This window comes from Globicephala melas, chromosome 11 (genome assembly GCF_963455315.2).
Source record: "Globicephala melas chromosome 11, mGloMel1.2, whole genome shotgun sequence".
Taxonomy (NCBI): domain Eukaryota; kingdom Metazoa; phylum Chordata; class Mammalia; order Artiodactyla; family Delphinidae; genus Globicephala; species Globicephala melas.
Genome location: NC_083324.2, coordinates 25,386,041 through 25,411,385, shown reverse-complemented (window position 1 = coordinate 25,411,385; position 25,345 = coordinate 25,386,041). Strand labels below are relative to the sequence as shown.

The 25,345-nt window shown below is 45.7% G+C and overlaps 1 protein-coding gene across 1 annotated transcript in view; it reads right to left on the bottom strand.

The window, feature by feature from the left end:
- Positions 1-284: 284 nt before the first annotated feature.
- Positions 285-25,345, bottom strand: part of ADAMTS9 (ADAM metallopeptidase with thrombospondin type 1 motif 9) — a 170,651-nt gene continuing 145,590 nt past the window's right edge. Inside the window, exons 32-40 of the mRNA XM_030867641.2 lie at positions 23,453-23,647; positions 21,892-22,024; positions 21,586-21,680; positions 21,376-21,470; positions 21,150-21,283; positions 18,943-19,034; positions 14,018-14,122; positions 3,841-3,935; positions 285-1,916 (exon numbers count right to left, since the gene is read on the bottom strand). Coding sequence (XP_030723501.1) covers positions 3,846-3,935; positions 14,018-14,122; positions 18,943-19,034; positions 21,150-21,283; positions 21,376-21,470; positions 21,586-21,680; positions 21,892-22,024; positions 23,453-23,647 — 939 coding nt within the window. The 3' untranslated portion in view covers positions 285-1,916; positions 3,841-3,845. The remainder of the gene's footprint in view (positions 1,917-3,840; positions 3,936-14,017; positions 14,123-18,942; positions 19,035-21,149; positions 21,284-21,375; positions 21,471-21,585; positions 21,681-21,891; positions 22,025-23,452; positions 23,648-25,345) is intronic.

Here is a 25,345-nt window from a genome sequence, read left to right as displayed (position 1 = left end):
TTCATTAGATTTCTTTGGAAAGCTCTCAATTCCCAGGACACCGTCAGTCTCTAGAATAGAAACTACTGTTACATAATATTAACAATTAAGCCCCCAAACCCCACTTAAATCTCCTCTTCTGTTTGCTCACTTGTTCCCCATCACACAAACAAGAGGTTTCTGTCTCTAAGTTTCAGAATAACCACTTCAACTGATTTAAGTGATGAAAAGACACACCTTGGGGACAGTCCCCATTCTTTATCTGTCTCCAGAATGACAAACACAATCAATGGGATTAAGAAAGTCTGCATTTCTTCTCAGTCCGGAAATCTTAAAAACTAGAGATATGTTCATTCCAATTTGAATCAAGAGTCCAGAAACCATGTGAAACACAAATGTTTGGATGTGGTCATGGTATTTATTCATAGTATATTTTCACACTGTATTAATAATGGAGGATAACACTTATTCATATATTGATATAACTTCCTGGAGCACTCTGGAGTTTGTTTGGCTTCGGGGAATGCTGCCAGGTTTCTCCTAATCTCTTTGGTTTTTGGAAATGGGAGGGCTCCTCAAATCGAGTGTCTGACATGGGCCGTGACCTTTCTTCAATCAGGCTGGAAGGGCAGAAAGACCACGGCTTTGGCACTTCCATTTTGGAAAGGAGAAAAACACAGGACTTCCAAAGATGAATGGAATCCAAAGATTAATGGGCAATGAGAAAGACTCAGGCATCTTGTACTCCACAGTTCATTTCTTCTCATAAATGCCACCAATTACTGCAGCAGCCATGGACACTGGCAGGGTTTCAGGCTCAGGGCTCAAAGGCGTCAAGTCACCAGCTAATATTTTCATACAAAAGTCAATCCTGATGACTAAGAATCCGGTTCTGAGTTTCTCCAGGTGTGCTGAGGTGTCGAAGGTCACCCCCACCCCGTGCATCCTCTGTCGCAATTGTTAACACAGACACCATTTCAGAATCTTGGCAAAACGCTGAGCGGCTCTCATTTGCTTAATGTCACTCTGTAATGAAGCTGCTTGGGGGACCCTCCATTTAACCACAGAGAGACCAAGGCACCATGAACTGAAGTAAAGTATTGATAAGAATAACAACAACAAGAACAAAGTCCAACTCTCTTCCCAAAAAGGCATGTCCAAAAACAGGGGTAAACAGTTGGTCTTATTTTTTCCAAGTGATTCTGTCCACTGGAAGTTGTCCTTTAGCTTCTCCCTTTTATTAAAAGCGTTTACATTTCTGAGTCTGATGATCACTTAAATACATACAACATTAGCACCAAGGCAGCCACTTTCTTCCCAGAGATCACGTGAAACTGAATAGATATTTAACATAATTAATAGCTGGTACAAACTGTGACATCACTGAATTACTGATTGGCTAATGATACGTTCCTAGAAAGGCCAAAAATGTCCTCATACGATTCTTGTAGCACCTTGATGGCGGCTAGGTTGTTTTTTTAAAAAAAATTACGGTTTTAAAAAAGTAACAATAAAACATTTACAGATAGAAAGTAAACAATAGTGTACCGTGATAAGGAAGGATCACTTTTGTCAAAGTACTACATATAATGTAGAGTACGTAAAATGCAGCGGTCTGACTGCAGGGGACAAAATAACGTGAAAGGCAGTCATAAAAGAATCATTTTACGTACAAAAATATTACATCACAATAAATAATTTCAAACATAAATATTAAACTTTACATCATAAGGATATTCCACATTTATATACACACACATACGTACATGTGTATATATGTGTGTATATACGTATATATATATGCATATGTACACACACACACAGGCATACAAGTCCTCACACACAAACACGCTCACACACATACACCCAAATTTTAAGGTGGAGGTATTTCATCACTATCCTTCATCCATCCCATAACGGCTTCCTCTTCAGAGCACCTGAAAACAAATGAACCAACCAGGAAATGTAAATCTTCTGTCTCAAATGACGTAAGTCAAGAGAAGGTAAACCATAAATTTGTACATAGAGAACTTGAAAATAACACTTACTATTTTCTCTGGATTTAAAAAATAACACTTGCTACAAGAAACATGGAAATTCCAGGGGTGTATAGAGAATAAAATAAAAACCATTAGCCTGTGATTCCCCCAACCTGAGATAACGTTCTTCAAATACTGCTGTATTTCCTTCTAGCCTTTTTTATACATGCACGTAAATGTTATGTATCTGTGCTCACTCGAATGTTACTGTACATAAAATACATATAAAATTTACTTTATTGGATATAAAATATATAAAATACATATTGAATGGGAATCTCTAATGGATACCTGCTGACTCTGCCTGTCTCTCTCCCCTCTTTTCTGATAAACTCCTTCTGGTTCTTTGGCAACCATCCCTCTTCCAGATGAAGCTGTCAGTCAGTCACCCGACTCTAGGTGGGTATATGATCCTAGTCTCCTGGACATTGTGATTGGTTTGGAAATGGCCACGTGACAAATCAGAGCCAGAGTTCTTGTGCAGAACAGATGCCAGAGATGAGCATTTACTTGGAGCCGTGAGCTGTAAAGATGATGTAAGCCTAGAACTGCCAGGGACCATGGTGTGGAGGAGATGATCTGCCTGAGAATGAAGCCACTTAAGAAGCAAGCATTGTTGATGGATGGAGAAAGAAAGAGTCCTGATGACTCTGAGCATCTAGATCCAGCCATGCCTGAAGTCAGACTGCCGCTTGGACATCTCAGTTACTTAAGACAGTAAGTTTCTTTTTCTTTCTCTCTTTTTTTTTTCCCCCGTGGCCTCCTGAAGTGGAAATAATCCTAATGTGAGATCATAAGGTTGAATATGGATTTTTAATTAAACACTGACACTGATACGTAAGTGTCAACTAGGTATTCCTTTGCCAGGATCCTGAAGAGCCTAACGGGGTAATGGGCTGCTGGAAGCTTGAGGGAAGTTGTAGGAGGGTCGCCTGAGTTGGCTGAGCCCTTGTACGTAAAAGGCACTGGGATGAGAAAAAGAGTGATCAGTTCAGTCCTCTGCCCAGCAGAGGGACAACGTGCTGGCATACTATAGTTATACCAGGAATTGTCAAACTTTAACAGGCACGACTCTCCTGCGGATCTGTTAGAGTGCAGATTCTGACTCTGTAGGTCTAGAAGGAGGCCTGAGATTTTGCACTCCTAGTAAGTCCCCACGCGATGCGGATCACGCCGGTGCTTGGATCCCACTGTGAGTTACAAGTGTGCGGAAGAGTACATTAACTGAGAGGCTCTGGGGTAGGACACTCCTGGGTTATTGCCAAGGGAATCCATCTGACCTTAAGCCAGCTACTTAACTGCTGTGGATCTCAGCTTCCATCTGTAAAATGAGGATAACAGCCCCAGACTGTGGCTTTGTGGTGAGGATTCACTGAAATAATGCCTGCCCGGCGCTCAGCACGGTGCCCGACACACAGTCAGGGCTTCATGAACGTCATTTATATTACACTTGGAACACGCCTTGGCAGTATTTCTCAAAGGGTGATCTGTGAGTTACCTGCATCAGAATTCCCTGCGTTAAAAATACAGGTTCTTGGATCCACCAGAGACTTAATGAAGCAGGACTTCTAGAGATGGAGCCCAGTAAGCAGCACTTTTAATAAGCACTACAGAGGAATCTGGAACAGGACGTCTAGGGACTGCATGTCCAAGAATGGAGCACAGACGGCCTCAGGCACATGAGGATAGATGAGCAGGAGAGACAAAGGTCAAATAGCACTGAGTCAGCTTCACCTGCCTAGGGGCCAACGACCCGCCCACATCTCTTAATCATTAGGCTACAGAAAGAATGAGACAGAGTCAGGGACAGACAGACACTTACCGTGACTATAAAACTCGAACCTCCAGGCCAGTGCCAGAGGATGGAGCACATTTTCCACAGTAACCACCGCATTTCCCTACGACCCGGGTACCATCCTGCAAAAAGATGCATCATCTTAGTTCACCTGCTTGGCTCATAGGTTTCCAGGGCTTGCACTGGCTTTTAGGGAAATCATTCCTGTACACACAGTAGGTAGCACTTCTGAATAGAAGTGGGGCCCAACATCCTCACCATGGTCTAAAGTAGGGGCTGATGAATGATGGCCTGTGGGCCCCTGTTTTTGTATGGCCCACATCTTCGCAGATTACGTCCTCTCGGAGAATGAGAAAACACTAGGGCAGAAAAACTGAAGTGTAATTTACCTGTACTTCTTCTACACAGACCATTCATGGAGACTAATTCTTTAGTCCCTTCACACTCAGCATGGTCTTCTCAAATAAACAACTGAAAAGTCTCAGTAAAATCTACCTACTGATCGAGAACCAAAGGAAACCACTCAAAAGCACTGCTTTGCTTTTTTTAAAAAATAACTTTATTTTTATTTACTTATTTTTGGCTGTGTTGGGTCTTTGTTGCTGTGCGTGGGCTTTCTCTAGTTGTGGCGAGCTGGGGCTACTCTTCGTTGCGGTGCGTGGGCTTCTCACTGCGGTGGCTTCTCTTGTTGCAGAGCACGGGCTCTAGGCCCATGGGCTTTAGTAGTTGTGGCACGCGGGCTCAGTAGTTGTGGCTCATGGGCTCTAGAGCGCAGGCTCAGTAGTTGTGGCATACCGGCTTAGTTGCTCAGTGGCGTGTGGGATCTTCCCAGACCAGGGCTCGAACCCACGTCCCCTGGGCAGGCGGATTCTTAACCACTGTGCCACCAGGGAAGTTCTTTGCTTTTTAACTGATTATTGATGTAGCTCCCAATGTTAAGAACAGCATTTATATTTTATAGTTAAGAAGCAAACCGAGAATACTACTTCTTGATACGTGGAAATGATATAAAATTCAAATTTCTGGGTCCATAAAATTTTATTGGAACACAGCCACGTTCATTCATTTCCCTCATGTCTGTGGCTGCTTTCAAGTTACTACAGCAGGAGTGAGTGGTCAGGATGGCCCTTGCAGTCTCACGCTGCTACCCTGCACACACGTCACAGTGACACAGTGTAACGTGATAGCGTTTTGAGTGCCATGAGTGTTGCTATATCATAATATTTCCTTTCGTTTCTTTTATTACCAGTATATGTCAAAACAAGAAAAGACGACAAAAGTAGACTTTACTACTGCACTTTATTATTTTAAGATTTTTTTTTTGATGTGGACCATTTTTTAAAGTCTTTATTGAATTTGTTACAACATTGCTTCCATTTTATGTTTTGTTTTTTTTGGCCATGAGGCATGTGGGTTCTTACCTCCCCGACCAGGGATCGAACCCGCACCGCCTGCGTTGGAAGCTGAAGTCTTAACCACTGGACTGCCAGGGAAGTCCTGACTATTGCACTTTTAAGGTACAGTAGCATGTGGATTATTCTGCTGTCACATTTAGATGGCAAAGCATTGTGCTCATCATGCAATGGCACTGCAGCTGTGCTAAAAGAATACAAGATACCAACATCACCACATGCAGCATGTGTCACAATATTCCCAACTCACAGGAGAGCAACGGTCAAGAATTTAGAAAACTTAGAACAGAGTATCTCACCATAGTGTAATTCTTCACAAAAATAAAAAATCAAAATGAGTAAGAATAAAAGATGAAAATGTGTAAGTTTCCAAATGGCTCATTTGTTAGCAAAACAAATAAATGTTTTCTTTGAGTTAATGATATCTTGTTTAATTGTAATTGCTGAAGAAATGTGTCCACAGACAAGCAACTTGTTTAAGACTGTTATCCTTTGGGTAAGACCAGTTGCTCAACAATTTAATGACATTTGGGAGCCGCATCAATAATCAATTAAAAAACAAAGCGAATAATTGGAGTGGTTTCCTTTGGCTTTTGGTGAGTAGATAGATTTTACTGATACTCTTCAGTTGTTTATTTGAGGAGACCATGCTGAGTTTGAAGTGATCAAAGAATTAGTCTCCATGAATGGTCTGTGTGGAAGTATTTCAAAGAGGTTGAGAAAACACTAGCGCAGAAAAACTGCAGTGTAATCTGCTGAGATGCGTTCACAACTAATCATGGTAAGAAAGACGTGCGGAGCGGGAAAAGCTTTAGTTGGACCGATTTACAAAGCTTGTGAAAATGTAAGATGTTTAAAGGCTGTGATTATTCATTGTGGAAAATACGTGGACCTACCTGGTGTTACAGAACCGGTGGTGTTAATAATGAACTTCTTTTTCTATCATAAACTTAACCTGCATCAGTTTTGGAAATTTGGGGTCAGGACCAGAAGCTGAATACCCTGACTTATCCTAACACACAGCAGATTGATGACTCAGCAGTGGTAGTTTTACTGTGATTTTGAGCTCAGGGCTGGGATTAAAAATGTTCTGAACAAGAAGAACTGTTCTCAATCACTGTCATTGAACACTTAATGGCTTTGGACATTATCTTTTGCTACTGACTTGATAATGTTTCTTAATGAATGGGAGCTAAAATTACAAGGCAAAAACTGCACTTATAGGCAAAAGTTATACTGTGGTAAAGTCATTTCAATAACTAACATTGTTTGAATCATAAATCACGTTAAGGCAGGTTGCACACTTCCCACTCTGTCAAATGTTAAAACAAGAAGCTTTATCTCTATTCCACGTACATTTATAGTGGATATATTTTCTGAGCATGAAATACAGTCCCAGCAGTATCTTTGGACTTGGACGTAAGCGCAAAGGAAATTTTCATATTTCAAAATCCATCTAATGAGGTAATTGAGGGGCTTCCATCTCACCTTCAATTACAAGTGATTCATCTGTAATGTAATGACACGCTGAAAGGCAGATATCAAGTGAAAAATCTAATAGAATTCTACCAACACCTGCCAAGGCATGAATATGGTCAATTAAAATGATATGGTTGTGGACAATATTAGTATTTGGCAATACCTATCCCTGCAAAATGACATTTATAAAGATGAAGTACAGAAGATCTCATTTCAGATCCGCATTAACAAATAAACATTTAGAATCAATTTTGACAGCAGAGAACACTAATTAAGCAAAATGTTGTCCTCTCTCAATATTTCATACTTTTCCTTGGTAGATCTGGATAACAAAAATTTATACTCAATTATTATTACACTTTGAATTGAATCACTAAAATTTTTATGTCAATTTGTTCTTGCTCTTGTCATATAAATACATATATAATATCAATATGTGTGCCAGCATATTGGCTGGCAAAGTCTAAAATATTTACTAGCTGGTCCTTTACAGAAAAAGGTTGCTGAACCCTGGTCTCCAGCCTTGTACGGGCTGACCCTGCCTGCCTGTCTGGATTTGTCTTGTCCCATCTTTTCTCTCTACTCCCGCTCCTCCGCATTTCTTTGGGTTGTTCTTCTAACACGCCTCTTATAACACAGGGCCTTTGCACATGCTACTCCTCTCACTGGAACTCTCTCCCCTCGCCCTCTCTGTGTGCACTGGACCACCCAACTTTTGCCCAGTATATTCTTCAGAACCCAGCCCAGAGGGCACTTCCCCTGAGAAACCTTTCTGACGCAGTTACCTGCTGCACAGCACCCTATAACATGGGGTAGTTCTCTCTTTATGTCTGTCTTCCCCCTAGAATGTAAGCCCCATGATGGCAAGGCCGGTGCCTTGTTAAAATCCGAGTGTTTCCAGAAGCTACCTGTGTGTGGCTCATGACGGTTCTAATACACATCTGGTGAATGAGTGAAAGAAGGTGGCTGAACAGGTACACTCTTCTTGGTGAACTGCAATTCAGATGGCCCTGCTAATCAGTCCCCTCAATGCTTCCCCGTGCTATGAAAAGCTCCTTGCTTCATTGTGGCACCATACCCCAGTCTGAAAATTACCATGTCATGTGAGCCACCCCCTACCCCTGACTGCTGAACAAGGTCTGGCATCTAAGGTGTTTTACATTTTCCTCTACTGGGACTAACAGTGGTGTGAACCATACTTGTGCATGCATTTCAGGATATCTTTGGGCTATATTTGATTCATATGGTCAAACTATGAAAGTCTCTTGAAAACAATGGATACTCTCACTTAAAAAAAAAAGGAAAAAGAAGAAACTTTCCCATTTTGCAGAAAAAAAACCAAACAGAAAAAATAGTTCTACTCTTTTAAAAATTTGCATGTTTTTGATTATGAGTGAGGTTAAGTTGGGAGATCGATTTCTATCACCCTACTTGGTCTTGGTTTTAGGGACCCCTGTTAGTTTTGGAGCTAGTCTGATATTACCAACTAGATTTGATGCCAGAACAACTGGTTTTCTAGCCAGGAACTTTTTCCCTAAGCTGAAGTGTACATCTGGTGGCCCTAAGGATGCTGACATAGTAGGAATGTCTTTTGTCTCATCAAAGCTTATTTTTTACCCAAACTCTTCCTGCTCTGGCAGCAGAGATCAGATTGCCTCAGGCTTGTATCATGTCTTTAATAACCTCTTTAGGGCTTCCCTGGTGGCGCAGTGGTTGAGAGTCTGCCTGTCGATGCAGGGGACACGGGTTCGTGCCCCGGTCCGGGAAGATCCCACATGCCGCGGAGCAGCTGGGCCCGTGAGCCATGGCCGCTGAGCCTGCGCGTCCGGAGTCTGTGCTCCGCAACGGGGGAGGCCACAACGGTGAGAGGCCCGCGTACCGCAAAAAAACAACAAAAAAAACCCTCTTTAAACCTCCGTTTCCTGGTGCATCTGTAAAATGGGGATAATATGAGTCTCCCCTTATAGGTTTGCTGCAAATGAAAGGAAGCATACAAAGTGCTCAGCATAGCAGTTGGCCTAATGTAGTACTCTGTAAGTATTAGCGATCATTGTCATAAAGGTGTTTTTTATGTGTGGATTACCATCATAGCCTGTTCATGGAGGTGAGGAGCAGCCTGAGTAAGGACAAAATCGCTGATACTAGCTCTGCAATGTTCATGTTATTGCATTAACTAGGACTCAATTTGATTTAGGTAAAGCCTGAACTAAAACTTACTTCTATTACAGAATAAAAAAAATGTACTGAGAAAATGAATAGCAAATACATGATTGTCATGGAAACAGTGCCTATTTCAGAGAAAAACGGTATGTTTTCCAGCACTTTTGAAGCACCCGCTCCCATACAATGAAACACTAATTGGAAAGCATTTTTATTTCTTCATTAAAGCAAGCCCTCTAGAAATCTCTTTTCTATAAATATTTTGTTAGTAGAGTTTGAGCTATTACATATAATTAAAATGAATGACCTCTGTTCCATTAAGAACAGTTTATAGGGCTTCCCCGGTGGCACAGTGGCTAAGAATCTGCCTGCCAATGCAGGGGACACGGGTTCGAGCCCTGGCCCGGGAAGGTCCCACATGCCGCGTAGCAACTAAGCCCATGCACCACAACTACTGAGACCGCGTGCCACAGCTACTGAGCCCGCGTGCCACAGCTACTGAAGCCTGCGTGCCTAAAGTCCGTGCTCCACAACAAGAGAAGCCACCGCAATGAGAAGCCCGCGCACCGCAACGAAGAGTAGCCCCTGCTCGCCGCAACTAGAGAAAAGCACACGCGCAGCAACAAAGACCCAACACGGCCAAAAATAAATAAATAAATTTACTAAAAAAAAAAGGAATAGTTTTTAGTTCATACTTTTCACTCCTTTCTCTGCTTTTTGCAGTCAATGTGACCAAGGTAGGTTGACTCATGTAATTTAGCAAAGCCAACACATCTTTGATTGAAATGCGCTTATCTGCATTTCTTTGGAGTATGCTGGGGATGAAACTGCCCATAAAACACAGTATTTTTTTTCCCGACTATAGTCCGAATCACACTTATATATATGAATATATGTATAAACATCTAATCTTCTATCGGTCTGTACAGAATAAAATGTACACATCTATAAAAGGTAGTTTCACTCTACTTGTCTGTAATATGATTTTCATACTTGGTGGATAATTGGGTTTTCACAAATGAATTGTGGGTTAGGAGGCAGCTTATGGAGGACTGATACTATGCTTGCTATGTGCGTGCACACACACAGGTATTTATCACGTGACCTTAACTCCACCGGTTGCAAATGAAGTAAAAGATTAAAAGACAGGAACTGAGTCCATCTCCCCCACGGTCATGCAACTTTCATTAATTTTTAATTTCAAAGCAATTCTTCCATTTACAGCTCTTCCCCTAGAATAAGGAATGACCGTTGGGCCCCAAGGCCAGGTACCTCAGAAACACAGGTCCCCAGCCCTCTGTGGACCCTGCCCATCCCCCAGGTACCCGAAGCAGCACAGAGCCCTGAGGGTACCTCTCCCATCCTGCCTAAATGAACCTCCCTTCACTGTGCCTGGCTCTGAAGGCCATTCCGGAACTTCCTCCTGGACAGAAGGCCAGACAACAGCTCTGAGAAGGGGCATCTTTCTGGGGGTGGGGGGATCGTCCGGATGGGGCCTGAGGACCCTTTCACATCCTGAGCACATTCATGAGTTGAGGATGCACAGAATATCACTGGCAAAGGAGCTCAGAACGCCAACCTGTGCTCTCCAATCTCACAACCGGGCCAAGCCCCCCTTTCTGTCTGGCTGCCCCTCACACACAAGCAGAGTAGAAACTCGGTATCCCTAAGTCGAGCCGGTACAGCTGAAGCATCTGTCTAGCGGTCCATCCCTGGGTCCAGGGGGAGTCCCACATGCCTTACTCCCAGGTGAGGCAGGGCCCACATGGACAAAATCCACGTGGTGCAGTGGGGGCCAGCCAGGTCCAGGCTCAGCCTCTGCTCAGGCTGCAGTCCCTTGTCCTTCCATTGCTAGCAAGCCTGCTTCCTTCATCACCTTGATCAATCCTGCAACCTTAAGGCAAGCCTCAGGCCCATGAAAATGTTGTAACATTAACAGCTAATACTCACTGTGCCCCTGCTGCCTGCCCAGTGACATGTAAACAGCTTTATCTCCCTATTTCATTTATGCTCCGCAAGAACCCAACTGGGTAAGGACCACCAGGGTCCCCATTTTATGCGTGAAGAAACGGAGACCCCTGAGAAGTTAAATAACTTGCCCAAGGTGGCAAGGCTGGTAACAGCACATCCAGCGATCTGACTTAAGGGTCTGGGGCTTAACCTCTGTACACTGCAGCCTCTGTAGGCTTTGCTTTCAGTACCCTTCCAAGAATCTGATGAGAAAGCTGGAGGAACGGGATTGAATGCATATACACTGCCCAATACATAGGGGCTGTTTCAATAGCAAAAATCATTATTCTTATACACACACAGGCAGCCAAGAATGAACCTTGACACTGGGTCTTGTTTTTACCAGATTTGTAACTGCTGGTGAGACCACGTCCCTGCCCTGCACGTGGTTCTGGTAATTCAGTTCTACCCTGAATGACTAGAGTTTTCCTTTAGTTTCGCTTGGGGAAAACATTTTATCGCCAAGCAGGTTTGGAAAATGGAGGGTTTCGTTGTGTTTTTCTCTCTGTAGCTCCCAGCAGAAAAGTGAAGGGAAGTGAGAGTGATGATGTGCTGGGTGAATCAAATCAGGGCTATTTGGAGAAGGGCTTAGGACTGGCCAGGATCAGCGTGCCGTAGAGGACACCAGCCTCGGTCCCTCAGAAGCAAGACGGTGCTCAGTCATGGTGGGAGCAGGACATTACACAGTTTTCTAGAGTGTGTTCCATGGACCACTGGTAATTCAGGGAAATTAAAAGGTATAACTTTGAAAAGAAGGCTCTGCGGTTGGTTTAACTTAGGTCAGTGATTCCTAAAATGTGATCCCAGACCAGGGCATCGGCATCACCTGGAAAACTGTTGAAAGTGTACATTTCAGGCCCCTCCCCAGGCTGGCTGTGTTTTAGCAAGTCCTGGCCCAAGTTTGAGAACGAATGATTTAGGGAAATGCTGGTTTGAATAAAACCACACAGGTTTCCCTCCTGTACACTTTATTCCACCCTAAAATACACACATGCCTACTGCGACTCTTCAAGAAGGAAAAAAAATATACAATTTTTCCAAGTGTCTTTGCCTGCGGGAGCCTATTTTCCTGGAGTATCCCTAGGGGATGCTGCTCTGTGGACCGCATAGCAGGTCAGGCACACGAAGCATCATTTCTCGGGGCTGCTAGGAGCTAGAGATTGCTCAGTGCTGGCTCCTGGGGATTCATAAGGAGTGTTCGACAGACCCTTGAGATTAATTTTGAGCTCAGGCTCTCTGAGCTGTCATGGAACACCAAGATTTAAAAAAAAAAAAAAGTGCTGACAGGCAATTATGAAACCAATTCCCTTCAACACAGGCGTAATCCCCCCAAAGCTGGGGAAACAGCCAGCCCGTCTTGGCAGGGCAGTAATCTTTGTATCCACAAGGTGGCGCTCCCGGCTATAATTATATTGTTAGGTTCTGGATGAAAACTGCAATAATGACACTAACAAACAGAATTGAAACTTAGATTACAGTTTACACAGATGGCTTTCTATACAATCATGCTTTAAGTCTGACCACGTTTCGGTCAATTAATTTTTTTGTTTGTTTCTCTCAGTCACTGAAACATAATACATAGTAGGAGCAGGGAAGAACTTAATTTCAGGAGTGTAAAGCACACATCCTAAAGCACGTGTGTTGTCTCTCAGCTCTCTTTATTCCTTTCAGTACGAGAAAAAAATTTTAATGATTAATTTATAAGCAAGCGATATGGTCATTTAGTTAATCAGATTTGAAGGAGCTGATTGGCTTAGATAGAGAAAAGAGGGAGTGAGAGAGATTTTTCTGTTTGTTTTTTTTCCCCCAAAGACACAAATTTAACACTGGAAGCTAAAAGAAGGGATCAGGAACCTCTGAGATTTCCCCCGGACATCATAATTGATGTTCCTTCCCCTCCTTGGTGGAAGCAGCTTGACTGAGCTGTTTCCTTATGTTCCGATTTTGATAGGGTTTAGAAAATAAAAATACCAGATACCCAGTCAGATGTGAATTTCAGATAAACAACACATACTGTTTTTTTAGAATAAGTATGTCCCATGCAATGTTTCAGACATGATTAAAGTAAAAAAAAAAAAAAATCTTGCTTGTTTATGTGAAATTCAGATTTAATGGGGCATCCTATATTTTGTCTGGCAACCTCACCTTGGAATAACACCACACTTTCCAGTCCTCTTCTTTTTCCTCCCTTACTCACTTTCCTGAGACCGGGAGGCAGAGCTCACAGCTGAGGCAGGACTGGGGCCACAGGCCACACCCCGTAAGTTTTACATTCGCCTGCAGGTCAGGCTCCTTCCCCACATCATGGCAACTTCTAGGCTGCAAAGGGCAGTGCTTTCTGCCCCCGCTTATGCATTAGAGTCACCTGGGGAATTTCAAATTCCCCAGAGATTCCCCTTCAGTGACTCTGGGTAGGGCCCGGGCACATGCATTTTAAACCTTCCCAAGTGATTCTTATATACACCCACGCTGAGAAACAGTACGCAGATCAGAGCGTCGCAAGCTGTACTGAGCTCAGGAGCCATCTGGGGCCTTGTTCAGCTACAGGTCCTGCTCAGAAGCTCTGGGGCCCCAGAAACTGCGTTGTCAACAAGCTCCCAGGCAATGTGGGTGCTCTGGGGGGGATCGATCCCACCTTGAGCAGCAAGACTTTAGAGCCTGAAAAGCTGACTTGGAGAGCCTGTGTTTCTCTTAATTCTCCAGAAACCCTCCTCATGAACTACCCCTTCTTCCAGCCCTGTTTGTATTTCAATTCTTCTAAAACAGACTGACATCACTGTCCCTAAGCTCATGTAGGTGAATTGCATGCTGGCTAATTAACTGCAAGGTGTCTGAGCCACACACTCCCTTAGAGGCTGCTGGCTACTTTCAGCTTCCTAGTTAGGCATCCTCCTAATTGCTCCAATGGTTCACAGGTTCACATCTCCAGGAAGAATTCACCAGAAGGGAAGCAAGACTCTCTGCTCCACGCACCTGTACACGCTTCAACCTTCGATTTATGTCCTAAATTTTCTTGCTGACACGTTGTAAAATGGTTTGAGGAAGTGGGAAAGCACACCCGTTACTTTTAGCACCGCCGCCTCACAGGGAGGGAGGAAGGAAGAGAAAACAAAACCCAGCCCCCAACCCATTAGTAACCTTACCGGCGACTTCTTAATGTCAGAGACGGCATAATTCCCTTGGGAGATCCATCTGGCAGATTCAGTTAGAGACAGGCCGGTTCCGTAAAGGTTGATGCTAAAACGACCCTGGAATAAATGGCCAACGAGAAAGATTTTTAGTCCACGTGACTTCCCAAGCAAAGGCCACACAATAAAAGGGAACTTGGAGAAAGATATTAATTAATTATGATAGCTACTAATAATTGAGGGTTCTTTTGGGCGGGGGGAGAGTGGAGTTGTGAACGAGGCACTTTACATGCATCATCTCATCCATCCTCGCAAGAGCTCTCAGAAGGGGATTTTCTTTACAGAGGGGGACAGCGAGGCCCGGCGCAGGTGATTAACTTCTCCAGGAGACACTGAGAACCCAACTCACATTTTCCTGACTTCAAAGTCCTCGCTCTCAACTACCGCTATTCTGCGTCCCTAACTCAGCAATCCTGATGTTGCTTACAATTATCAGATTCCTTCAGGAACAAAATGCCACAGTGTAATTTTTCTAACAAGATGTCGCTGCCAAAGCTTCCTTGGGTTTCAGCTCCCCGCGGCGCTGAGCACGCCGAGTCCTAAGCACAGCGGGGCGGGACTTCAAAGCAGAGGCGCGTTCTCTGGAGTTGCCAGCAGAGGGCGCGCGCGGCCTGCTCTGGACCGCAGGGGACCCGCCACCGCCACCAGGCCCAGGGAACCTAGACCTCCCAGCCCCGCTCTGGGATTCCTTTCCAAACGTGGCCTCGGGTGTTTGCCTTTTTATTTCCAAGGAGACGCTGCAGCAGAGAATCTCTCTTGCTTTCTCCACTTGTCTCTGTGTCTTTCTCTCGCAAAAATGACTCCACAAAGGCATCTAAAATAGATTCTTGAGGTTTCCTACTCCACCATGAACAGTTTCGGAGTTAAAAATGTTCTTTCTCTGCAGACGTGGGTGAAGGCTTCCTCTCTGAGCCTTACCATCCGGTTCTTCGTCAAAACGGTCTTTAATAAATCAAGGAGAGCATCAAGGTGGAGACTCACATCCAATCAGAGCTAAGCGTAAATTCAGCTTTTTCACCTGAACATATTATTACCCTGTAAGAACCTCAGTTTGTCCATCTGTAAAATGGAAGGTAATACGAGTGCCTCCTTCAGAGTAGTGTAGTGAGGGACTAAATGAAATTAGCCGTGGAGTGAACGCCTGGTACCTAGTAGATACTCAAAAATATTGATACCAGCCCTGCATTTTCTAATTGTTTTGTAAGGGTTAGTTTTCTCTCTCTAATATAACGGTGAGCTTATTGAGGGGGGGGACTTGCTATTGCTTTATTTATATCAGTTATGGTTTGTAACATGTGACTAGGTACTTGATATTTACAGTCTTAACTAAATATTACATCCTAGCTCTTCCACGAAGACTTCCGGGATTAGGTGCAACTTGGAGGTTTCCTCTCCATGTCGGTTCCATAAATACTTGCTAAACAGAGTTTATGAACTCTTTAGGAGCCTGAAATTCCACATCTGTACCCTGGGGACAAACAGGATTCCTATTCACAGAGGTGATGGGAGGATTTAGTTTGGTCTAAGTCAGTGGATCTTATCAGAGGGCAACTTTGCTCCCAGGAGAAATCTGGCAGTCTCTGGAGACATTTTTGGTTGTTACGTCACAGCTAGTGTGTGTATGCCACTAGCAGCTAGTGCAGACAGGCCCAGAGATACTGTTAAATATCCTACAATGCACAGCATGATCTCACACAACAGAGAATTATCCAGCCCAAAACATCAATCGTGCTGTGGTCTGGGGGATGAAATTATCCTAGAATCCTGACTCTTCTACCTTTAGTGTGACCTCAGGCTTACCTCTCCTGAGCCCATCTGTAAAATGGGTTAATAAGACATAATCTGTGAATAAGAGCAGAAGGTATAACATACCTAGCTTATTACCTGGCAGAGAGCAGGTGAAATTTTAAAAATATTTTTTGGAACGTGTTTTATGACAGTACTACACAGATGTTAGTGGTTGTTATGCTGAGTGGCTTCAGTACGCAGGTATCCATGACCGTGGCTACACCGGAGGCTCAGCCTCCTTGCCCAGCCTCCTCAGACACGGGCTTCTACATGCTGTGTTAGCCCACCCGGCCATGTTCTTATCTTACTATCATTCCTGCCCTGAGGAGGGCGTCCACACCAATCACAAATGCCCAGACCTCGTTGCTGCCAAGGATGCCCTTATCTCTCCTTCCCTATCCTGTTTCCCACAAAGACTGCCTGTTCTGCCTGCATCGCAGAAGGCAGACTTGATCTGCTTTGACGTCAAAGTCCTTAGAAGGTCCAGGCTTCTAGCCTGAGGATGCCCCTGGCTGATCTGGGTGTCCAGTGTCTGAGCACGTAGCCAAGCAGACTACTTGCTAGCTAGATCTGCCCTTTCAGAGTGAGTGATAAGTAAGGGTTTTTGTCCTTATTCTCTTCCTGGCCTTTTCAGGTTCAGGGATTTGCATTTTCAGCCAGCGTCCTAGTTGATAATTAGCACTCTAAAAGTTGAGTGTCACCAGAGGAGTCAAGACCTACCGTCCTTTCTAGCTCCAGTCTGGGATATCTCTACCCCTAAAGGCCTTATCTTCAGGGTCTAAAGGGCATGAGAGCTTTAGCTACTATCTCTGTTGCTGATTTTAAAGAGTAAAGGTAATTCAGACATGCATACACTCGATGATCCAGAAAAGTTAGCCAAAGATGTATAATACCTCTGACAAACAGAGGTTCTGTTCTCTGTTGGACAAGGGTGAATGCTGCAAAAGTCTTGTCTGGACACAGGATCAGCCAGGCGTGTCTACCATCATGGGTTGGAACTCAGACACACTTAGGATCAAATCCGGCCTCTACTGAGCACTAGTGCGGGTTTGGGTAAGTTACCCGATGTCTCTACACCTCAGTTTCTTCATCGGTCGAAAGGGGGCAATCTCATAGGCTGCTGTGGATGATTAAATGCTACGCTGATTTACCAAGGCTGAGCACAGTGTCTCAAGTGTAGTAAACACTCAATGAACGCTATTAACACCAGCATCAGAAACGACAATGCTGCATCCACTGTGATCAGGATAACAAAATACGTTCTGGGTGCATCTTGAGTTGACAGCTCCTGGGGCCCTCCCCAAAGCAACAGCAATGGATGCGGAGGAAGAAGAAGCAGACTGTCAAACAGAGCATCCCTCTGCTTTCATTTCTCTGCAGTCACAGACCAAAGGACAAGCAGGGCTCTAAAATAGCTTGCACAGTCATGCTTTCTGCAGACTTTTCCCTGGAAAAGTGATACGAAAAACTCCCATCTTTCATCAGTATAGCTGGTACTCGGTACACTTCTGAGGAAGTGAATTCTAGAAGTATCCGATATGGTTTGAAGAATGGGCTGGAAAAAATACAACTTAACCTCTCACTGGCTTTGGTTTTCTCACTTAGCAACTGCTTTAGTGTCAGGATTTAGCAAATCAATCGGTTCATTTGTCTCTGAGTTATTAAAATAACTGAATGCAAATTACCTCGCATTTACTGAAGTTTCCCCAAAGATGCACATATCGAAACAAGAAAATCCTGAGGCATTTGAAAAAGGCAGGACTGGCCAATCTATAAGCTGTTAAATGCAACCCATACGAATGGGGTGTTTGAAGTCTCCAGTGCTCTAAAGAAACCGCACTTCAAAAGTTTTCAATTCCTGGGTAATGGAGAAAAGGCCCCTTTTAACATTCTGTCCTTTGTTTATTTTCTTTCTCCCCTGAGTGCTTCCTTTTCACTTCTCTAAAATGTTTAGCAATACTTTCTAAAGCTCGGGGCTGAGAAAACACGTTGTTAAAAGAAAATTCAGATGTGTTTGTCTTTGGATGGTCTCTGTGGCCATGTGTAAAGGCACCCTGGGGAGACAGTGCCTGGGATTCTGAACATCACCCAGTCCCAGTTCCTAGAATCCGTGAAGGCCCACAGCGACGTGGCAAACTCTTGTCACAGAGTCTGACAACAGCTTTGTAAAGACCTCGTGTAAATCAACGGAAAGACTGGGGCCACGTTCTCCTGTCCAGAACCACCTAATTCATTATGTCTGTCCTACCTTCTCCTCGCAGAAGCTTCTGGCAAAGACTGATGCCTGCTTTGCAAAATGAGTCCAGGAGGATTATCACAGCCTGTTCCGAAAGGCAAGTCAAAACCTGCCACACCTCTAAAGGGGCAAAAACGTGTGCAACTCTAGAACGGGTAAGACTGCCTGCAGCTGCTCTGGGGGAAAGCGCATTCAGGAGACAACTCTGCACGTCTTGGTCTAAACACGGCGCATTTACACATCTGAAACAGGAGGGACAGTTTTTCTGTCTCATGCAATATTCAGAATCTTTAATGGCTGACAGTCGGGGTGTTGGAACCCACTTGCACTGGCTTTTGAGAGACAACTGTGTGCATCTCTCCCCAAACCCTCCATTTCGTGACACGATATTGATGCCTTGTAACCAGTCAGGCAGAAAATTTACACCACAGAAATGGGCAAATGCTGCAAAGCATTGCTTCCCCCCCCCCGCCCCGGCCTCTTCCCTTGGAGAGCCAGTTACTAAACATTTACCCACATGTCACTGCATAATATTCATTGTTTTAACATCGTCCTGTGTTTAACCAAGCCCTTGCCATGTGATATCTAATTGGTTTCTAAACGTTTACCATGATCACAGATGCATTTTGCTGAACGCAGAAGTTTGGCCCCTGGCTGGGATCATTTCCTTAGGAAGCACCCTGAGTAGCGGAGTGACTGGGTTGGGGGCTGTGAGCATCTGTGAGGCCCTTGATACAGGTGGCCAAAGTGCCTTCCAGAGCCGCTGTTCTAATTACATCTGCAGAACCAGATGCAGTCACGGGGGGTGGGGGTATGTGAATCCCTGGGTGGGGGCTGGAGAGCTCCCGACTCGTACCTGAGGGCACTTGGCGGCGCTGTAGCAGTCCCCGGCGGTGGCAAAAGGGACGGGATGTCCTTCGCGTGTCCTGGCAAACTGTAAGTCAGTGGCTGTGGGGTTTTGGAGAAAGGGTTACAGGGAGCAGAGAGGTGAGAGTATGAGAAAGAGAAAGGGAAGGGCCAGGATATTAACAAGGAGACAGAAGGGAAGAAGAGTTAGAGAAATCATAAGAGGAAATGGGAGAGGAAAAAAGAAAACAAACCAAAGTATGATTAGTGAGCAAACGGATCCAGATGTACACTTGCTCTCCCCTCACTGTATCTGTGGGTCTGAGAGCTTCCTTCTCTGGGTTTTACCAGCGCTTTCTGTCTCTTCATAGTATGGAAGCCAAAAGGGGGGCTTAAGATGACTTTGGAATTGATTCCTATATAAATAAATATGTGAATCACCTCGCCTAAATGTAGTGTAATTGGATGACTGAATCTCCTGCAGAAGCAGCCGCTGAGGCTGCAGGACTGCAGGACGGGGCGGGGAATAAGCCAGCAAGGCATTTCCAGCTACTCAGCAGTTATTCCCCGAGGCTCATCTGTCCTCCCGTGGCCCAGGCACTATTACCACCAGAATGGGGAGCAATTAGAACTCACATCTTGAAAGTATTAACGGCAGTTTCTTAAGTGTGGGGCTAACTTTTTAAAGAAGTTTTTTTAAAAAAGCCAATAAAAACAGTGCTCGCGTTTTTAACCCTCTGGTGGCTCCCGAGAATAGCTCTGAGAATGGGGAAGGCGTATCAGGAGGTGGCACACTGAGAATCCTACAAAATCTGGTGGGAACTAGAGACCAGAGGCAGCTTTTTAAACCTTTCTGCTTTGCCTTTCAGGAACAGCAAGAGAAGGCCTTAATCTTTCTGCAGGTTCGTGGGAGGGAAAGCTGAGTCCCCCAACTTCCAAGGGCAGAAGCCCTGCCCACCTGAGCACGCAGAAGCCCTGGGTAAGTGGGAAACTGCAGATTCTGCCCTTAGCCCTCATCAGTCTGGCTGAAGGCAATTAAAAATATCTTGGGACAAATCAGATTTAATCTACCTGCAGAGGAAAGCAAGGCAAGGTTATGGGAACATGTTAATGAAGAAAAATTAATTATTCATTATTTGTTTCTCCACTACTCGAGGGAACGTGTTTGGATATTTGAGCTGTCTTTAACCACTCCTGTGATTAACATCCTTAACAAAAATGCAGTGTTGGCTGGAGTATGACATCAGTCCACGCTCGGGCTAGTTTAAAAAATGGTAATTCTGTCCTCCGTTTTTCTTCTGTAAATCGACAATCAGAGAAAATTAGTTTTACGCCCATGTGCATGTTTGTGTGTGTGTGTGCATATGTACACTGCTAGTGGAAGCCCAGGGTGGGGTGAATGTTGCTACATGAATGTCATAGCTTTGGAGTTTGCATCTGCTACCTTAAAACTTCTTCTCCCTTCGAAAACTCTGCTACCAGGACTTCCCTGGTGGTCCAGTGGTAAAGAATCTGCTGTCTAATGCAGGGGACGCAGGTTCGACCCCTGGTCAGGGAACTAAGATCCCCTATGCCGCGGGGCAATTAAGCCCGCACAGCCCAACTACTGAGCTCACACGCCTCAACTAGAGCCCACGTCCTGCAGACTACAGAGCCCACATGCCCTGGAGCCTGTACGCCACAACTAGAGAAGACAAAAACTGCACGCCACAACCAGAAAGAAGCCCGTGCGCCACAACGAAGAGCATATGTGCCGCTACTAAGACCAGACGCAACCAAAAAATAAAATAAAAATAAATAAATAATAAATAAATCTTAAAAAACAATTTGGCTACCGTGCTTGCTTTGCCCACCTGGCTCACTCCCGTTTGGCCTTAAGGTCTCAATTTCAATGTCATATTTTGGGGGATGCTGCCCTGACTCCCCCACGGCGATGGTGCCCTTTCATGTGCCTCCGTCTCCTCCATTCATTCATTCGTCGCAAATCTGATGCAGCACCGCCCCTGTGCTCAGCACTTCCCAGGCACTGCGGGGACAGCAGTGATCCAAGGGTGCAAAATCCCCCCCTCTGGCAGCTCAGACTGGGATTGTCATCACTGGACCCTAAGTTCCTCTTCACATCCTCCAGGCCTCGGCCCAGCCCCTGTGCAGGATGTTTTTGTTGTCTGAATGCAGAGACCCATGGACACATCCCCCAGGACGTCCCATGGAACTTACTGATGATCTGCATGGTGGTCAGGTCTATTCTGATCTTCTGGAAGCTGGAAAACCCAGCCGCCGTGTAGTCTTTCCGACACTGACAGTCATCACGTCGGCTCCCGTTGTAGGGACATTCGGTTGGGTTGTGCAACCTACATTACAGAGAGAACATCCCAGTAAGGATGGGGAGGTCCTTCCAGGGATCTCCAGGCATCCGGGATCTTCTGAGCCTGAGCTCTCCTACCTGTGCCCGTAAACCTCAGAAAAATTCTCAGAGTCACCGTGGACCAGTGTCATGTACTCCTTGGGGCGGTCAGAGTGCATCCCTGCACAGAAGACCTGAAAGACAGACCAGAAATAACCTGCAAGGGGTGGCTCAGAAACGGGACCATGAGGGCCAGGGCCGCTGGCTCTGAAACCAGGCTAGAAATAACGACTGAGCTCCGACGCGTACCTTCAGGAGCTTTCCCGTGACGATCAGGAAATATTCCCCATCTTCACCGGCACCTTTCAGCCTTTTTACTTCCTTGCAGTTCTGGGGCAACTCGCCTGGAAAACACAGACCGCGAAAACGGGCTGTGATTCTCCAGGATGTGCAGTGGCCGCCGACGGAAGCAGTTATGTTATGCATGCTCATGTCTGTCTGCAAGGGGGCCAATTTCTTAAGAATAAGTTCTATATTTCTGAAAAAGGCAGGCAAGCACAACAATGAAACCTGTTCTTCAAGCTCCAGAAGGACGGCTTCAGTGGGCCAACTTACAGTTATAGATATTGTGGCAGGTTTTTCTTTCTTCCGGCTTCAACTCATCAGGGCATAAGTGGCTGGGCTGGTCCTCGTTGGTGAGACACTGCACAGATCTCTGCATCACTCCGACGCCACAGGACACGGAACACTATAAGGCAGAGCAGGGTCAGAGCTGTGGCTGCGGAACCTGGAGATATGGGCTTCTCGTGGTGTGGAACTCAGAGCCTGGAGGCTTGCACAGGAACCCCGTGTTGCTGGAAACAAATATCTGACACATGTAGGGCACTTCCTATGGGCCAGTCTCTGCTAAGATTTTTTTTTAATAAATTTATTTATTTTACTTATTTATTTTTGGCTGTGTTGGGTCTCTGTTGCTGTGCAGGGGCTTTCCCTAGTTGTGGCGAGCGGGGGCTACTCTTCGTTGCGGTGCACGGACTTCTCATTGCGGTGGCTTCTCTTGTTGCGGAGCACGGGCTCTAGGAGCACGGACTTCAGTAGGTGTGGCTCGTGGGCTCAGTAGTTGCGGCTCACGGGCTCGGTAGTTGTGGCTCACAGGCTCTAGAACGCAGGCTCAGTAGCTGTGGCTCACGGGCTTAGTTGCTCCGCAGCATGTGGGATCCCCCTGGACCAGGGCTCGAACCCGTGTCCCCTGCACTGGCAGGCATATTCCTAACCACGGAGCCACCAGGGAAGCCCTGTGCTAAGTCTTATATATACATGTCTATACGTATGCACATCCATACCTACATATGTAGTCATACCTATGAAATATATATAGATAACATAATTTCCTCATCTGAGCCTCACAATAACCCTATGAGATAGTACTGGCATTTTTCTATTTTTACAGAGGGGAGATTGAGGCTCAAATGTTAGGAAATTTGTTCACGGTCATGGTGGAGCCAGAATTTAAACCTTAGCCCCTTTCAACTGGTCCCACACTTTTGCCCGATCATCACTTTGCATCAGTGAAAGCCTCACAGTCAGGAGCCAGGGGGCTGGGGCAATTTTCAAGGCCATTCCCAATATCAGATATTCTTACTCGCTGTAACCCCAATGCAACCAGGAATTTCCGATGCAGAAGCACTAGTGCTTACAGAATTCTTAGCCACAGAACCCACAACGAACAACTCTGTAACCCTTTTTCAGTGACAGACAAGAGTTCTGGGTGCTGTTTAATTTTAAACTGTGGTAAAATATATGGAACTTAAAAAGCTGCCATTATAGCCCACGTGCTTTTTAACGCATGAACGCATTGCAGCTTCACAAACACCCCATTCTGCAGGGGAGGGAACAGACACGAACGCTTGGCCCCTTATCGCAGGTCGTTCAGTTGGGAACAGTAGAACCAGGAATCAGACGGAGGCTGTCTGGCCTCCCCGCCCCTGTCCCCCTCTAACCAGGCCAAACGGCCCAACAAGCAGAGAAGCCCCCTTCCCCCTTCAGCCCATTTCAAGATACTAACTCCTGTTTCTCACCCGGGGCTCTCCTGGAAGGACAGCTCAGGCAGGACATGTTTAAGTCGGGGTTTGAGATCCAAAAGCTTTCCGATTTCATCACTCAATCGTCTACTTACGCTCCCCCAGTTGCCAACTCTCCAGGTGGCAGAGACAGGGCACTCCCGCAGGTAGCAGGGCTGGACGCTGGGTGGCTGTGCGCCCGGGCAGTTGATGGTGGTTTGATAGCTGTACTCATAATTCTCCTTCCCGGTGTAAATCTCGCTACAGGAGACAAGCCTTTGTTTGTAGCCCTTTCCACAGGTCACTGAGCACTGGGAAGAGAGCGGGTAGAGAGCAGAGGTTGGAGCGGGGCCTGGGGGCAGCCACAATAGGCCCCTGACCTCCACGGTGAACACTGACCTCGGGACAATGGGGCAGAGAGCTCTCACTTTATTAGCTTCTTACGGGCCGCGGGGGACCTGCAGCCCTACAGGAGCCTTCTGGGATCCAGGGCTGCCACTACACCTTCGGGCCCCCGCTGCGGGCGGGGGGTGCCTCAAGCCCCCGCTCTGGATTTCACGGGGAGACGGGGCTGGGGGAGGTGCTCCAGCTGTCACCGGGTCCACTTACAGTGTCCAGAGCCCTACGTACTGGCGGCCAAATCACGCCTTTCCAAACCTACAATGACCGCATCAGAGAAGCGACCAAGTGGGCTGGAGAGAGCGCCAGAGACCACCTGTGTGTGAAATCCAGGCTCTCCCGGGACTCTGGGACAACCTTCCTTCCCTACTTGATGGTCTGCTTTCCCATCCGCCCTCCACTTAATTTCCTTCTTTCTTCTCTCTCCCTGGCTATATACTGTGACTTAAATGTTACCTTTCTGCTTCCCTCCCCCCAGCCCGGCTCTCTCTAAATCATGCAGTCATTTAGACCTTCTGCCGTAATTATACGGCATTTAAAAATACCCAGATGATACAGAAAAGGTGAAAGAAAAAGGTATTTTACTGGTGTCCCAGCTCCTTCTGTGATGGGACATCTAACTGGTTATTAATAAGATTTTAGATTACGTTCGGCCTCCTCAGCTAAGTATTTTACATAATACTTTTAAAAGAAAACTGAATTAACCAACAAATTATTTTGATGATATTTTTGGGCCAAGTCACCGAATAACTGGCCACTCCCTGTGAAAATGCAACACAAAATTAAGGTAGTTTCAGGATTCTCAAGATCAAAGGTTCTTTGGGCGGGGGCAGATGAACCCTGGAAACAGTGTGCAGCATGTGGTGTGTTTTGCTTTTTCTGGGGTGAGGGACCATAGCTTCTGCACGTTCTCACTTGCTATTAAAACCAGTGTCTCTTTTTCCTGGTGTCTCCTACGCTGTCGCTTTAAGCCACGTGGCTTGCCGCCCCTGTAACTTTTCCAGGGGGAAGGCTCCCCTTGACGCGGTCCTAGAGTGAGCAGGGAACTGGCCCAGCCACAGGCATGCAGAGCATCCTTGGGCTTTGCTTTCCAGCTGGCTTAAGACATGCAAATACTCTGCGTTCCTTTCTTCCTTCTCCGGCTGCCGCTGTTCAAATGCCCAAAGATGCAGCTGATGCCAGGCCAGGGGAGCGCAGGGCTAGTCTGAGGTGTTTCACGCATGGATAGATGGCTAATAAATGCTGTCTGTCCAAGCTGTGGGTATCTTAGAGTATCTAACTCAGTGCTTGCACGCCCTGACCTCAGTGTGGACTAATTTAAACAAGGCTGTACTTCTGAGAAGGCAAGTGCTAAGACCCTTTCCCCTTACCAGCCACAAGCAAAAGCAGCCCAGTGCCCATTTATGTGGGGGACGCAGTGGGAGGCAGGTGTTGACAGATGGAAATGAGCCCCAAATACGGTCAGGTTTTATTCAGAGGCCTCCAGAGCTCTGAAAAGAACCCTTCAGTAGCTGTTAAGAGCATCCTGAAAATGTTGAGTGCCTCTGGCTTCCTTAATCCATTTCAGGCCAGAGCTGTTGAGTTAAGAGGCTCTCATCGCTGGGGAGGGG